This window comes from Mustela erminea, chromosome 3, assembly GCF_009829155.1.
Source record: "Mustela erminea isolate mMusErm1 chromosome 3, mMusErm1.Pri, whole genome shotgun sequence".
Lineage (NCBI taxonomy): Eukaryota > Metazoa > Chordata > Mammalia > Carnivora > Mustelidae > Mustela > Mustela erminea.
In genome coordinates this window covers 86,907,430-86,922,105 of record NC_045616.1, presented here as the reverse complement: position 1 = coordinate 86,922,105, position 14,676 = coordinate 86,907,430, and the positions used below count along the sequence as shown (strand labels likewise).

The following is a 14,676-nucleotide window of genomic DNA, read 5'->3' as shown; positions in this document are numbered from 1 at the left end:
CCCTTTCATATGAGCTCCTCACCTTAGTGTTATTTCTGGATGAATACCGGAAGAAGAGAACACAAATCTGGGCCAGAGAACTCATTTGGAAGGTAACTTAGTGGTTAGAGTGAAGGCTTGGATAGTTGAACGCAACCAAGGTGATGCCTGCGGAGTGTGTGGCCCAGGAGACAGGCTTAGGGATCGCTCCATGACTGTCCAATATTTATTTGATTATTAGCCTAATAATGATTATGATGAACATTATAAAAGAAAGTATGGCAAAGGTGACGAAAGGAAAAGCCCATTGGAGAAGAGGTAAGGGCTTCTCAGGGCACGGGAGGGCCAGATTACTGCTAGCCAGTCTTGACAAGTGGCTGCAAGTTCAGAGGCTCCCAGAGCCACCATATCAGCCAAGGAGATGCCTGGTGTGGGGGTGGGGGATGGAGAGAGATGCTCCCAGCAGCAGCAGTGGCAGGAGAGAGCCCCTGAAAGGCAGGAAACCCAGAGGCCACAGGAAACATTAGTTGGAGAAACAAAGCGTGTTTGAAAAGCTGAGCCTGGTGTAAGACAGGAGCAGGAGAGGGAGCCCCGTGAACAGTTCGAAGTGACATCTGTCCTATTTTCTCTGATTACCAAAGTAATATACTGGTACTTTACAGAGCTTTATATAATGTAGATAGCAAAAGAATTTTTGATCCAAGTTTCGAAAATCTTTTTGTTGCAGTTTAATCATGACCTGAGCCGAAGGCAGTTGCTTAACCAAGTGAGCCACCCAGGCACCCAACAGAGGCCCTTCTTTAAACCCAACCACACTCCCACGGCAGCACTGGATCACATACATGTCCACTTGCTGGCCTCTGACCAGATTCTAGTCATTTCTTATGTTCATTCATCCATGTGACAAACATCAAATCCCTACAATCTGGGATTGGAGTAATGTACATGCCCTTACCTTCATGAAGCTAGCATTCTAGCAGGAGGAGACAGACAGTCAACAAAGAAGAATATGTTAGTGATGATAAGGGCTATGGTGGGAAAGAAAGCAATGGAAGGAGAGTAAGAAGAATGGGGTGGGCGAGGAATGTGCTATTGTCTAATAGGTTGGTCAGGAAAAGACTGCGAGGCAGACAAGAGCTGGGTTACGTTTTATGTGATGGCTCTGGCTGTTCTGTTAGAAATGGGCTGCACAGGAGCAAGGTGGAAGACAGCAGACCCAGCTAGAGATGACTGTGAGCGTGACCAGGGTGATGGTAGGAGCAGTGATCAGCTGTGGCTGCATTCAGTATATATTCTAAATGTAGGTGTGATAAGGTCTGTAGACAGATTGGTTGTGGAACATGAGAGGGAAGTCAAAGGGCCCTTTTTCCACCCGGGACAATGCTTCATTGCATAGAGAGCACAGGACCAGGCCCTGAGTCCAGAGTCTATTGACCAAATGGGTGGACGTCTTTCCTGATTACAGCTGGCCAAAATTCCTATGTGAAAGGTTTCTTTTCAGTTGTCTCAGAGGAGGTAATATAAATCCTAAGACAAATAATTGCAGTCAGACTGTCCACCCCAGCTCTGTCACTTACCAGCTGTGTATCTTCAGGAAAGTTATATAACCTCTCTGAGCGTCAGCTTTCTCTTCTGGAAAAATGGGACAATGATAGTATCTTCATCACACCGCAAGAGCATACGTAAAAAGGCCTGGCATACTCAAGGCTTAGGAACTACCTCTGTTAAACCAGTTCCCAGATAAAACAAGCAGACAGAAGTCTATGGAGTAAGGGTTATCTTTATTTGAATTGCAAAATATAAATATGAACCAGGTTTGGAAATACAGGTTGTAACAGTTCAGAAATGGCACCAGAAACTTCCAGAAGGGACCATGACAGCATACCTTTTTAGTTTTCAGTGAGGTGGGTGGGTTTACACAAAAGCCCTCCTCACCTCCAAACTCTGTAGTAATTGGTAGGTCATCAGTCAACAAGAACAGTCGGCTCCAATGTTTCCTGCTCCTCCTCAGCCTTTTTTTGTTGCTAAAATCTTCTCTAGACTATCCTCTGCTGCACTGACCCCCACATGGAGTAGCACCAGAAGAATGGCAGGCGTAAGAGAAATGTCTCGACACAGGGGAGAGGGAGTTCCCACTCTGTGGGCCTGGGGCCGTCGGGGTTGAGGAGTCAGGAGAGCTGCGGGCATGGAAGTCCAACCTCTTACGAGATCTGGCAGGGACAGGACACAGGCAAACACCAATATCTGTTGGTATGCTTGGACGTCAGCACCTTGGGCTTTCAAAACACAAACAGTAGACAATATCGCCTAGGCAAGACCGCAGTCCAACTCATAGAGAGGATCTGACAAGGTTAACTCCTTTATCTTGACTCTACTGACCTCCCGCTGTGGTACTGCAATTGTGGAAGATCTTTGGAAACGTGGACAGAGAGCAGATTACCCCAGATGGGTCACGGACCCACCTTGGAGTTGTGGCAGAGGGGTGTGACGCTGAGCCAAGTGGTGGGGTACACAAGGTCGAGGGCCAGGAAATCACCAAAGTAACAGACTAGGCACTTGAAATATTATTGTTAGATTGTTAAAAACTAAATAAATTAACATACATAGAATAAAATAAATATATAATTTAAGAGGCATTTTACAAACAAACGAACAAAAAATAGTTGTTACTTTTCCGTCTGGGTAGAAGTCCCAAAATTCAGAGTTCTCGGGCTTGTTGTATTTCACAGTTAGCTCGTCAAATCCTGCGCCAGAGGCTCCAAATGGCCGATCCCTTGGTGGCTGCATGAGTTCATGGCTTTTCAATCTTTGTTGCTTTCTTCCCATCCACAAAGTTTTCTTTCATCCTCTCCTTCTTCTTTTTTATCAGTTAATGATCCTGGAGCATATGGAATTTAACCAGCATCTGAATCCAGAAGGTAATTGTTTAAACGAACTTATGGGGATACGTGAAGTTTGGAGGAGGGGAATCAGAAGGGCACGAAGGCCTCTCGTTTTTGCTTTCTTCTGACCAAGATCCCATTTTGACATAATCCATTTGGCACTTGAAGGCTCTGGTATTTCGGCAAAGCAATTATGGGAGGCCCAATCTAGACAGCAACCGGGAACGAAGGAGTCTTCCTGACTAGCTGTGACGTACTTTCCCTCTGCAGAGTCTACGATCAGCTGTGCCTTCTCAGAGGTAGCAGTCGTCCCGCAGATTCCTAAAGCACAAAAGGAAGTCATGTAAAGCTGGATCCAGTCTTAAGAGGTCTTAAGAGTCTCTCAGATCCAGTCTTACAAAGTAGGGAGCTCATCTGGGAATGGGCAGAAGAGGGGACAAGGATGGAAGAAGCTGTGGTCTCAGGCATCTCTCTCAGGTATTTCTCTAGCAATTGTCACCCCAAGTGGAGATGACCCACTGGAAACCTTTTTGAAAACCATTCTGCAATGGGACTCTGACTCCACAGTAGCCTGCCCCCCAACCCCTAGGTCAAGAGAAGAATTCAGAATGTCTTGAAGGGAAGATGGTGATGGTGCCATGGGGAAAACAATGGCCCATTACCTTGAGCACAGGTCTCTCTCAGTGGGAAGTAGTCATGCCCAACTTCACTTTCTCTTCACTTTCCACATCATAACCTCCTCTCCTATGGTACCTGGAGGAGACAAGTTTTGTGAGCAAGCTCTGCCTGATATGACAGGGTGCAGGTCCCAGAGAAGGTCCTTCTAAAGGACACTGCCATGGTAGTTCCCTCCATTACTTGGAAAAGCCAAGATGGTCTAGCAGGGGGTGCCTGGGTGGCTCAGTGGGTTAAGCCTCTGCCTTTGGCTCAGGTCATGATCTCAGTGTCCTGGGATCGAGTCCCACATTGGGCTCTCTGCTCGGCGGGGAGCCTGCTTCCCCTTCCCCCTCTGCCTGCCTCTCTGCCTACTTGTGATCGCTCTCCTCTGTCAAATAAATAAAAATAAAATCTTAAAAAAAAAAAAAAAAAAGATGGTCTGGCAGCCCAACAGACCTCTGGTCAAAGGCCTGAGTGCCCCAAGGAATGCCGGTCTCTAAGGTCTCTAACAGCAGGCTATAATTTGCTGAGAACTTTGACCTCATTTACATGATCCTCATACTATCCTTATGAGGTAGGTAGACAGATTCAATCACTGTGAGATTATAGCCCTCAGAAAGACAGGTAACTTGGTCCAGGTCTTACAACAGATGAATTACACAGCTTGGAAATGGGCAGTGTGTTTAGTAGGTCTCCCCCAGTCTAGAACATAACCTGGACTGGAAGTATGGCCTGAGGTTGAGATGCCTCAGAATTGAAAGGCTGTATCATCAGCCATGCTGTGTCTATCAAAGCACACACTAATGTCATCGAAACACAGAGCAAAGGGAAAGAACTGTTGTGAAGAGGTAGAGCCATGGGTGGGTCACTAGGCCTGCTTTGAAAAGCAGGACCTACAACGACCTGGCAATCTTTGCCCTGGGCTCTGGACCCTGGACTCACGGCAGGCCAGAGAAGCTAGGTTCCTAGAGAACCTGTACTCAGGAATGTCAGTCAGAGTCCTAGCCTGGAATTTTGGAGGTTGGAGGACTCATGCGATGATCACAGACAGAAGACCCAGAGGGAAGAGGAATGGGAGTGATTTGCAGAAACAGCCTGCAGGGGGCCCCAATACTCACCTAAACATGAGAAGCCCCACGATGACAAGCAGACAGACGGACGACAGCACCACGGCCACCACAGCCAGGATGGTTGTGTGGTCATAAGTATATAAGCGATTTTCCACTGGGAGGCTCAGCCCATGGCACCTCTCTCCGTGGTAACCGGGGTGGCAGCTGATTCAAGACAGAACAAAGTGGAGATGAGCTTAGTGGTTTGGCCTCTCTCTACAGGCAATGCGCCTCCTGCCTGAGGCCATTGCCAGCTCTCACAGCCTCACAGCCTATCAGTCCCTGACCTTGATCCCCACCCTTCCTCTATCCTTCTAGTAGGAGTCTAGGAAAAGGCGAAAACCCCTCTGAAGGTTCTGTAGCTTTCCTCGCCATCCTTCCCTCCCCCTCTCCATTCCCTCTGGTTCTCTGGATCAAGATTCCTGCTCCAGGCAGGGAAAAAGTGAGGGAGGACTTGAAGGTCCAAGTTTCATATATTCCATGTGTTTATTTACTACATGTGTATTGGGAGCCCCTCAGAAGACTTAGGTCTGTGAGCTGGCAGGTTGAGCTGAGGGGACTGAGTATCACTCCCTCTAGTGAGGCCCCTTAACTCTGACCCAGAAATAAACCCAGCCTTCTCCACCACGGCTTCCAGCCCTCAGTTCCTCTCAGCCACGGCCCATCCTATTAATAGGTCCTGTTCCTTTGCCAGGAGTCATTTTTCTCAAGTTCCCTTCATTTAACTCCCAGCTCCCTCTGGGTGCAGGGTCCACTTCGAGGGCTTCACATCAACTTTTGGCCTCTGAACCTTGGGCTATCTGGCCTCCTCCATCATAGGACAAAGCAAACAAAACCAAGGTAGCTTCTTCTTGCCCAGCTATCTTGCCAGAGCATGGAAAATGTCATGGAAAACAACCCTCTGGCTTTTCACACCAAGAAATCAATCAGATAGCAAATGCCTCTTGCAACATAAAGCATTTCCTCCAAGCTCTGAGGAAGACTTGGAAGCACTTTCTGTTGAATAAACCATTCATGTCCCTTCCTGCATCCGAGTGCCCAAGAGGCCCTTTGATGTCGGTGGCGGCCCCCCATGTTATAGAAGGGCAGAGCTATCCTCCCCATGGTCACTCAGCGGAGCAGAAGTGTGGTCTTGGTTTGTCTGACTCTGAGCTCAGTGTGCTCCCCGATCCCACCCACAACCACACTGGCACCATCTGCCTGGAGCCTCCAGGCCACTGGCTTGCTGATGGAAGCACCGAGAACCGGGTGGCCCTCTATTCTGAGCTGTGCCTCCACTGGGAAGCAGGTCGTGCGTGTGATACCTCAGAGCAAGGAATCCCTTCTTGGAAGAGGCACCCCGGAAGCGGACCTTTCCGGACCTGGCAGCAGCAGGGGGGCCAGGCCACCCCTGACGAGTGCCAAGCAACTCTCCCTGTCTCAGCTCCTCTTGGGTACTTTGGGGAACCATCCCCCTGCAGGACAAATGGGGGTCAGTCCCACAGACACACAGCAGGGCAGATGGCTCCATGCCTCGACTCTTCATGAATCTGTTCCCTTGGCCAAGATGGGCAAAATAACCACCCCCATCCTGACAGGATACGGAGGAAGCTCTCAGGAGTCCCCCTGGAAAATCACTTATGCATAACAATTTACAGTTCATAAGGCCCTATCCCTATCTGCTAGCTCAACTGAGACTCATAACATCGGGTAGGCAGGTACAGCCCCATTTTACAGATTGAAAGATTAAGATTAAGTATCAGAAGGTGTGATTTACCAAAAGTAGCACAACTAAGAAGCAACAAGACTAAGACTAGAAACCAGTCCTAGCAAATTCCAAATTCATGATTCTTTCCACTATGAACAGCGCAGACTACCCCAAGGAAACATATCTGATGAAGTGAGAGGTTCCTGGGGCTGTCTGACCCTGGTCTTTGACCTATTATTATTAACTTGAATAATAGATAGCAAGCATTAAAGGCTTACTGTGAGCCAAGTACGCTGTGCTAATTGGTTTACAAGAATCATTTCATTTAATCTTAAAAACATCTCTGTGAAGTAGGAGTTAGTCTCCCCATTTTAAAGATGGAGAGACTGAGGTTTAAATTCTTAGCTAATTTGCCCAAGGTTACACAGCTAGTGAGAGGTAGAGCCAAGACTCAACCCAGCAATCTAGATGACTCTTTCAGAGACTATGCCTTCCTGGGTTAGGGGTGGGGGAGAAGGGAAGTTGAAGCTGAGGCTGTTTTTCACTTCCAGCCATCACTCAAACCCCACAGGTAGTTACTCAGATGATAGAAATAAAGCTTGGTCTCAGAGTCCCGCAATTCCGTTACATAATCCCTCCACCCCCACCCTGAGTCAAAAGGATAATAATGTAAACATCCTAATATTACCCACCTCCCCCTCCCTTTGCAAATGACTCCTGACTTCCCCAGGGAAGGAGGGGGGGTGAGTACGTTCTAAGCATCCCGGGTGGGGACAAGATCATGTGTCTTGCTCAGAGCCAGCAACCCACCAAACTGGAACGTGTCCCTCCTACAGATGTTTGCGACCTATTTCAGAACTTGTATTACAATGGGAGTAAGAACCCTCTAGGGTCCAGAGACTCTTCCAAGCAGGGTTTCTCTGCCCCTACTTCATGCCTTGCTGCTATTTCTAGCCAGGTGATCTTGAGCAAGTTACTTTTACTTTTTCAAGCTTTGGTTGACTCGTGTAAAACACATTATTAATAAAGACCTATTTCACCAGAGTATTGTGAAGATCAAATGAGATGTTACACTTAATAGCCCTTAACAAAAGGCCAAGTCCCACATATATGTGAGTTATTATAAAATAGGACTCCAGAAGATACTGTCCTGAGGAACAGGGCCCTGAAGTCTGATGGAAAGAGAAGGGAGCTCACCATTCCTTCTCAGCATCTGGCCAGGGAGGCCAAGGGAAGGCCCCGGGCCTGTCTCTCTTCCAGCTGAGTTCTCCTCAGCCTGACTGCCTCTAACTTTCCTCTGGCCACAGGAAACTTTGCAGCCGGTTTCTGGGTCAGCAGCCAGTCAGGAGCCCCAGGAAACGGCTCTCTGAAGGCAACATTTGGCTGGTGACATAAAAGGGTTTTCCTGTAAATGGTGGCTGCGGAGGACTGGTTTAGGAAGCCAGCTAGCCTCAAGCTTCTCAGGGCAGCGCGGGCACACCCTGGCTGGCGGTTCCAGGGTCTAGAGGGAGGGAGGAGCAACAAAGGGACCCAAATGTAGGCGCCCGGCTAGCACACTTCCCCACACCAGGAGCTCTGTGTCTTCTTGCTGCACTCTGTCCTGAGTGCCAAAGGCCAGAGGCAGGAGATAGCCAAAGCTTAGACACAATCCAGCCCCTAGAAAATCTGCCTAGGAAGCAGAGACAAAGTCTTCAATCAGATTGCTCTGCTCTTAGGCTGGTAAAAGCCTTAAGAGACCTCGAACATAACAGGTGTCCTCTATGAAATCCTATTCAAACTCTGTAAGGACAGATAGGGAAGAGGAACACAAGCCAACAACACCCAGTACAGCCTGGGGGCATGAAAGGTTGCTGGACTGGAAGTCAGGCACCTGAATCCTTGTCCTGTTTCCATCCATTTATTTAGCTGTTGATCTCAGGCAAATCACTTCCTACTTCCTGGCTCTAGTTTCCTCACCTTTCAACTAGAGATAGCAAGTCCTGCCAACTCCCTGTCCAGGGCTTTCGAGAATCCTAGGACATGACTGTAATTCCCCATTCCCTAGAATAGCTGGTAGCAGGTAGGTACTGAACATGTACCTGCTGGGCTCAGCTCATAATAAAAGTTAATTGGGAAGTTATGGGGTAAAGGAGAGAAGGCATTATCACCATTAGGACCACCTTGGCCCTGGGCAGCCTTATCTAGTGGCTTTAGCTGGTGGGTCAAGCCCAGCGGTCCAGGATAGCAGCCTTAAAAGGTTCTCAGCCGAGCAGTCCAAGTCCATCCACCAAAGCCCTGGGTCAGTTTGGACCAGACAGAATCCACCTTGACTACCCTCAGAGTTACAGCCTCCAACCTGTGCTAATGATGGCGTTTCACAAATTGAAGACAAACATTTCCTACCCTATCCCAAGACCTTGGGAAGAATACTACTACGGGGACTGTCTATGTTACTCCAAAGCAACTCCCTCTAATACCAAGATCCTGACAAGGATGTTATAGGGGAGGACCCACAAGTGATCATGGACATGGTAGAAAGTGACAGGTCTGTCTGCCAATTGCTAAATACAGAGCAGCTTTGCTATCTGAGATCAGATAGGACAAGGAGGGAGCTTTAAAAAGACAAGGGATTCGTACTAATCCCAGTAGAAGAGATGCCAGGCAGCCAACCTTCTTGACAGGTTGAGAGGTGGTACACAGCTAATAGCCTCCCGGCCCTGTCCAGAGCCCAGGTCTCTGAGCCTGTCTCTCTACAGAGGAAGAGAGTGGACATTTGTAGTCGAATGTGGGTGTTGGCCCCAGGCACAGCAGCAACACTATGCCTGAGAGCATGGCAGTGCTGTCATCCCCAAAGGGGTGCCAAGGCAGCCGTTTGCTGGGCTTGGCCTTAGCAGAGTAGCTGAGGAACCCAGGGCCCCTCCGCCCAGGGAAAGGGTGGTGCTGCCTGACCAGGGGCTGATGCCTACTGGGTTGGGTTCCATTTCCTGTTAATTTTGCACAGAGGACATGTTCTCCCAATCCCATGGCCAAAAGGCCAATACCCACTATGTCCCCCGACATCCTGGCCCTTGCGGGGATGAGGAAGAAGAAACGAAGGGGCTTCTCCCTGTTCCCATTATGACTGCTTTCTGTATAGTCCAGGCATGCCTTCGAATCAACCCACACGTGCTCTCATATGAGTGCACATATATCCGAGCACACACACGTCTGCACGGCGTGAGTCCAAATGCACCTCAGGGCTTGGGAAAGGAGGCTGCAGGAGCTCCCCTCCGCCCGGGGAAGCCTACTCAGCCGTGTGTTCCACTGGCTTCTCCCATCTGAACTAGGGCCTGAGGTAGGACTGAAGGACCTGCCTTCAGGTATCAGCTCTCCTAGCCACACCCTTGCCCAAACAAGCAGGAAATGTCCCCAAGGATGAAAGAGCGTCACAAACCTACACCACAGGAAATTACATCCCATGCGGGGGAGAGCCCCTTCCGCTGACTACAAATATTTCCCCTCCTCCCAACTTCCGCCTGAAGATTGAGAAGAAACTGGATAAAATTATGAATTCAAGGAACAGTGACAACAAGGAACAGCCACGTGACTGACAAAAAGTGTGCTGAGCACAGTCAGCCAGGGAAGGGACACTCACATGCAGGATGGAGCCCGGAGCTCCTTCACATATTTGCATTCGCCATGGATGCAGAAGTCCTTGTATTTCCGAAGACAAGGGTCTCTCTTCCTCCCTAACCCCTTGCCTTTCTTCTTTTTTTTCCCACGCTCCTCCTTGCTGGGTGTGGCCAGAGCCTGTGGCTTCGAGGAGAAAGCAGCTGCAGGAGAAAAGCACTCTGTTAAGTCTTTGACTCTTCCTAGGGGAAAGACCCAGAACAGCACCCTGTCTGGAAGGAATACGCACGCTCTGATCCCACCTGAAGTCAGAGGACTGGGGAAGGCCCCCTTGCTCAGTGCCTCCCAGGGGGCTAAGGGAAGACTAGGCAGAACCACCAGAAAGCAGTAGAGGAAACAGAGGCTACAGGGGTCCCAGGGAAGGCATTTCTCAGGCTCAGTTTAAGAACTTCATTCGAACAATGCTAGCTTCTGTAAGTAACTGCCACTGACTGGGCAGTTCCAGCAAGCTCTCCCCCACCCCACTGTCCATCCCCATTGACTCCCCCACGCCCACTTGGTGCTATTTTGGCCTTAAATCAACCTCATTTCCTGATGTTGCACTCAGTGACCCACTTGCAGGAAGACAGTGTCAGAAATAAAAATTGCTTCTGGAGAAGGTACTTGGAGGGTTTTTTTGGCGGGGGGTGGGGGGTGGTGCTCCTAAAATAACAACAGTGTCCATGTCCAGACAGCCCCCTCTGAGGCATCCATTAGCACCAGGTTACCATAAGACCAGGCCAGAGCCAGGCTTAGGGACTGCAAGCAGGCGATCCCTGCTTTTCGACGTCAAGAATATTTACCTGGCTCTGTGTCCTTTGTAGCTCACTACTTCTCTCAAAGGTCTATTACATTTACTCCTAAATGTCCTGTTTATAGCTCTCTAGGATGGATGAGTATAGTGTGTACGTGGGTGCAAAAGATGGAAAGTAAGGAACTCCAGAAGGAACTGGAACAATGATGACACCCCCCATTCTTTCCACACATCAAAGGGGGGGGGGAAACAGCCTCACACAGACATCCAGCTGGGACAGACGGTGGGCTACGCCCATCAGCCCATCAGGGGTCTGACGCCAGTCCTCTCTCCCCTGCTCCCAGAAGAAAAAATGTGCCTGCTGCCCATAACTGTAGCCACGTGTCTGGTGTAAGCACGAACATCATACATAAGACTGGAGACCCAGGGTCCTCAAGTGGGAAGTAACTTGAAAGAATATCATGGTTTTCCATTTTCAGATGAAAAACTTGAGGTCCCAAAAGACAGTGATTTGGTAAAGGTCATGTAGGGTCTCAACCCTACATGAAATGTGGTCTCTGGATTCCATATCCAGCGCTCTTTCCCAATATAACCAAACTGCTCACACACCCCTGTCCCTTCCCCTGGACAAGTCTAGAGCACCCGGGATGTTGAACCAGGAATGAGATAATAAATGGGCTCTGAAGTTGGCACACCTGTGCTCCAACTTCAGCCGTGTGATTTTGGGCAAGTGGCTTAATCTCTCTGAACCTTGGGGTTCTCGGTAAGTAGTGGCTAGCACAAGTTCAATCTTAGAGGATTGCTACAGGATTAAGCAACCCACAAGAGTACAGTGATTGCCTAGAACACAGTAGGTACTTAATAATTGGTAATAGTTATTAATTTTAGATGATAGGATCCCCAGACCTGAAAAAAAAGAGCTTTTGCTCTTTTTTTCTCTTGGCAAAGCCAAGAGAAGGGAATAAAGGCAGGTGCCAGTAGTGCCCCAGTACCGTTTCCTCTGGTGTAGACCCTAGTCCCTTCAGAACTCAGACGGTGAGGCAGATGCTCAGAAAGACCAGAGCTGTGGTAAAACTGGGCAGGAGGGTCAAGCCAACCAGAGAGGAAGAGAGTGACAGGGTGACAGCGACGCTCCTGCCAGGGACAGAGAGCAATGAGTCAGGTTCTGCAGAGGTATGAGGAGCAGCCGTGTGGGTGGAGGGTGAGTCACAGCCCAGCTCTGCCCAGCCTAAGAGGAGAGGGCTTGGAGAATCCAGGTTGTTCCGGCCAGGGGTGACCCAAGGAGGCTATGGGGAGAGGACGAGGGGTGGCAGCTCAGGCTTGGCTTGGGAGCAGACCTTTGATTCATACAAAGCAGAGATAGCACCTAAGGGAAGCTCTGGGTAAGGCAGGGCTGGAACAGGTGGGTATCTTTCCAACCAAATTAGTCATTCTGGAGCTCCAGGGCTCAGTCCCTGCTCCACCCTTAAGAATCACTGCAGGTGGCTGGAGGCAGGCAAGTGGGCAATGCTGGAGGCTCTGGGCTCAACCACAGGCACATCTGCTATGGTCCTGCTGTGGTCATGACGTCAGCACCTGCACACGAGGGTCATTTCTGATGAGTCTGGGAAGACCTACAGCTCAAATCTCTCCATCTGTCTCTGTCTCCCTCTCTTTCTGTCCCCCTAGAATATTTTTGGTCAGACAAGGACCAAACAAACACACGGTAGGTCTGAGATCTCTGCTCAGAGCCCCAGAACCTAGAGAGATTTAGAGAGTGAGAGATAAAGGGACAGGGAGAGAGAAGTGGAAAGACAAAGAATTAGATGGAGAGGAAGGAACGGAGGAAGTGTCTTTCTCTAAACTGGGAGAGTAGGAGCCTGGAGATGGGACGCCGAGGCTCAGAGGATCCCACCTGGTCCTTCATCCCTTCTCTCAGGGTCTCAGGGTGCTCCGAAGGCTTTGGGTAGGATGTGTAGATACCCTGCATTTCATTTTATATCCCTAGGGACACTGTGCCCACTGCTCATAGGCTCCCAAGGAGGTGCTGGCCTCACCCTCCTCACCTGGGGGACCAAGAGTTCTTCATTGCCCTCTGTTTCTCTAACCTGGAGACAGGTGGAGAACACTGCACACCTCTACTATGTCTCTAAGCTCTCCACATCTGTCATTTTATACATGATAGTCATTTGATGGAGGAATTAAGACTTGCACCCATTTTGGGGCGCCTGGGTGGCTCAGTGGGTTAAAGCCTCTGCCTTCGGCTCAGGTCATGATCCCAGGGTCCTGGGATCGAGCCCCGCATCGGGATCTCTGCTCAGTGGGGAGCCTGCTTCCTCCTCTCTCTCTGCCTGCCTCTCTGCCTACTTGTGATCTCTGTCTGTCAAATAAATAAATAAAATCTTTAAAAAAAATTAAAAAAAGACTTGCACCCATTTTTATGTAGAAACTCTACGGAAAGCATCCCAACCATTCCTCCTTGTTCCTTACTCCAGCTTAGCCCAGAGAAAGACCCCAGACACCTTACCTTCTCCCTAAGTTCTAAATTACCCAGAACGGCAGCAACTCGACATGTGAGACTCAACAGCAAGAAAGACAGTGGGACCCACATTTCAAGATCCCCGAGTAAGCTGGCCAGGCTCAGCAGCTTTTCCTTGAAGTCCTCCATGAATACCCCCAACCCATAAGCACGCCCAAACAACGGGAAGCCTCGATCTACGTATTCTTCAATTGCCCAGCGCGGGCTCGAGGATGGGCAGCCCTCGCACCCACCTCTTAAAAGATCCAGGTCTGTCTCTTCTAAGTTCAGGACTTCCCTGCCCCGGCCGCCTTCCGGGGCCAGTAGCTGGTCTGTAGATTCGGTGGGAGAGTCCAGGTTGCCGGTTCCAGCTGCCAGCCCTCTCCGAAGCCGCTCCAGGCTCTCGCCAGTCACCAACGCCGAGAGCACTGCGGGCGAGGGGCGAGGCCGAATCAGACACCCTCTCCAGACCCCCGGTTGCCACGCACCAATGCTGGCGCCCGCCTGCCAGGGAGCACGGGCCCCACCAAGTGGCCCGCGCTGGGGTCGCTGCAGCGACCTTCCCCGGTGCCCCCCAGCACAGTGTCCCCCAACCCCCGCCCCTCCCCGACCTCCGGGGACGTCGGCAGCTCTCTCACCTGCAGCCAGAAAGAGCTTCAGCACCACCGACGGCAGCAGCTTCATGGTCCTAGACCCGGCGGAGGCGGCGAGGCAGCAATCACTTCGGAGGCGGCGGCCACGGGGCGCGGGCACGGGAGCCGGGGCGGGCGGAGCGCAGGAGATTCGGCCGGTTTCGGTGTGCCGGCGGCCTCTGGGTGCAAGCCTAGCAGGGACCTGCGTGGAGCTGGCGGCCGCTGGGCGTCTGTCTGCTCGCTCTGTCCGTCCGCCCGCCCAAGCCCCTGGTGTCTCGGTCAGGCGAGCCCCGGTCCGCCCGCAGGTCCCTCAGTCGACTGAAGGCTCCCGGGAGCGCGGCTGGGAATAAGGCTCCGCGAGGCGCCGAAGCTCCGCCCCGCCTCCCTCCCCCCTCCCGCGCTGGGCCGCTCGCCCGGCTCCCGGCGCCGGCCGCGCAGCCCCCGCAGCCCCCCACTCAGCGGGCGCCGCGGGGGGGAAGGGGGCGGGAGTAGGAGGCGGCGCTCACATATTTTGGGACCAGGCCAGGGCCGCCGCTGCCTGACTGTGGGAAGGACTGCTGACCGGCAGGTGGCGGGGACCAGTTCCTACCTTTCCCCAAACGCTTGTCGCGCTGCAGCCTTGTGACTGGCGAGCTAAGCTCTGTCCTTGGACACCCCTCGTTCCTTCCCCCTGTTCCAGGCCTGGTCCCCTCCAGCCATCCCTGCTCCACACCAGGGATCTGCACCCATGTCACCTTCTGAAGGATAACACTCGCGTCTTTGCCTAGCAACACAGCAGATAGTAAATAATTAATTCATGTATCATTTAAAAATTGGACACATGAATGCCAGCAGGTCTCCCGAGCCCAAAGT

At 51.0% G+C, this 14,676-nt stretch overlaps 1 protein-coding gene across 1 annotated transcript; it reads right to left on the bottom strand.

The window, feature by feature from the left end:
* Positions 1–1,741: 1,741 nt before the first annotated feature.
* Positions 1,742–14,155, bottom strand: HBEGF (heparin binding EGF like growth factor). The gene is made up of 6 exons (XM_032336515.1): positions 13,831–14,155; positions 13,447–13,620; positions 9,928–10,105; positions 4,637–4,792; positions 3,524–3,614; positions 1,742–3,182 (listed from the first exon to the last, which is right to left on the bottom strand). Exons 1-5 carry the CDS (start codon positions 13,874–13,876, stop codon positions 3,542–3,544), a joined length of 627 nt encoding a protein of 208 aa, XP_032192406.1. The 5' UTR covers positions 13,877–14,155; the 3' UTR covers positions 1,742–3,182; positions 3,524–3,541.
* Positions 14,156–14,676: the final 521 nt, after the last annotated feature.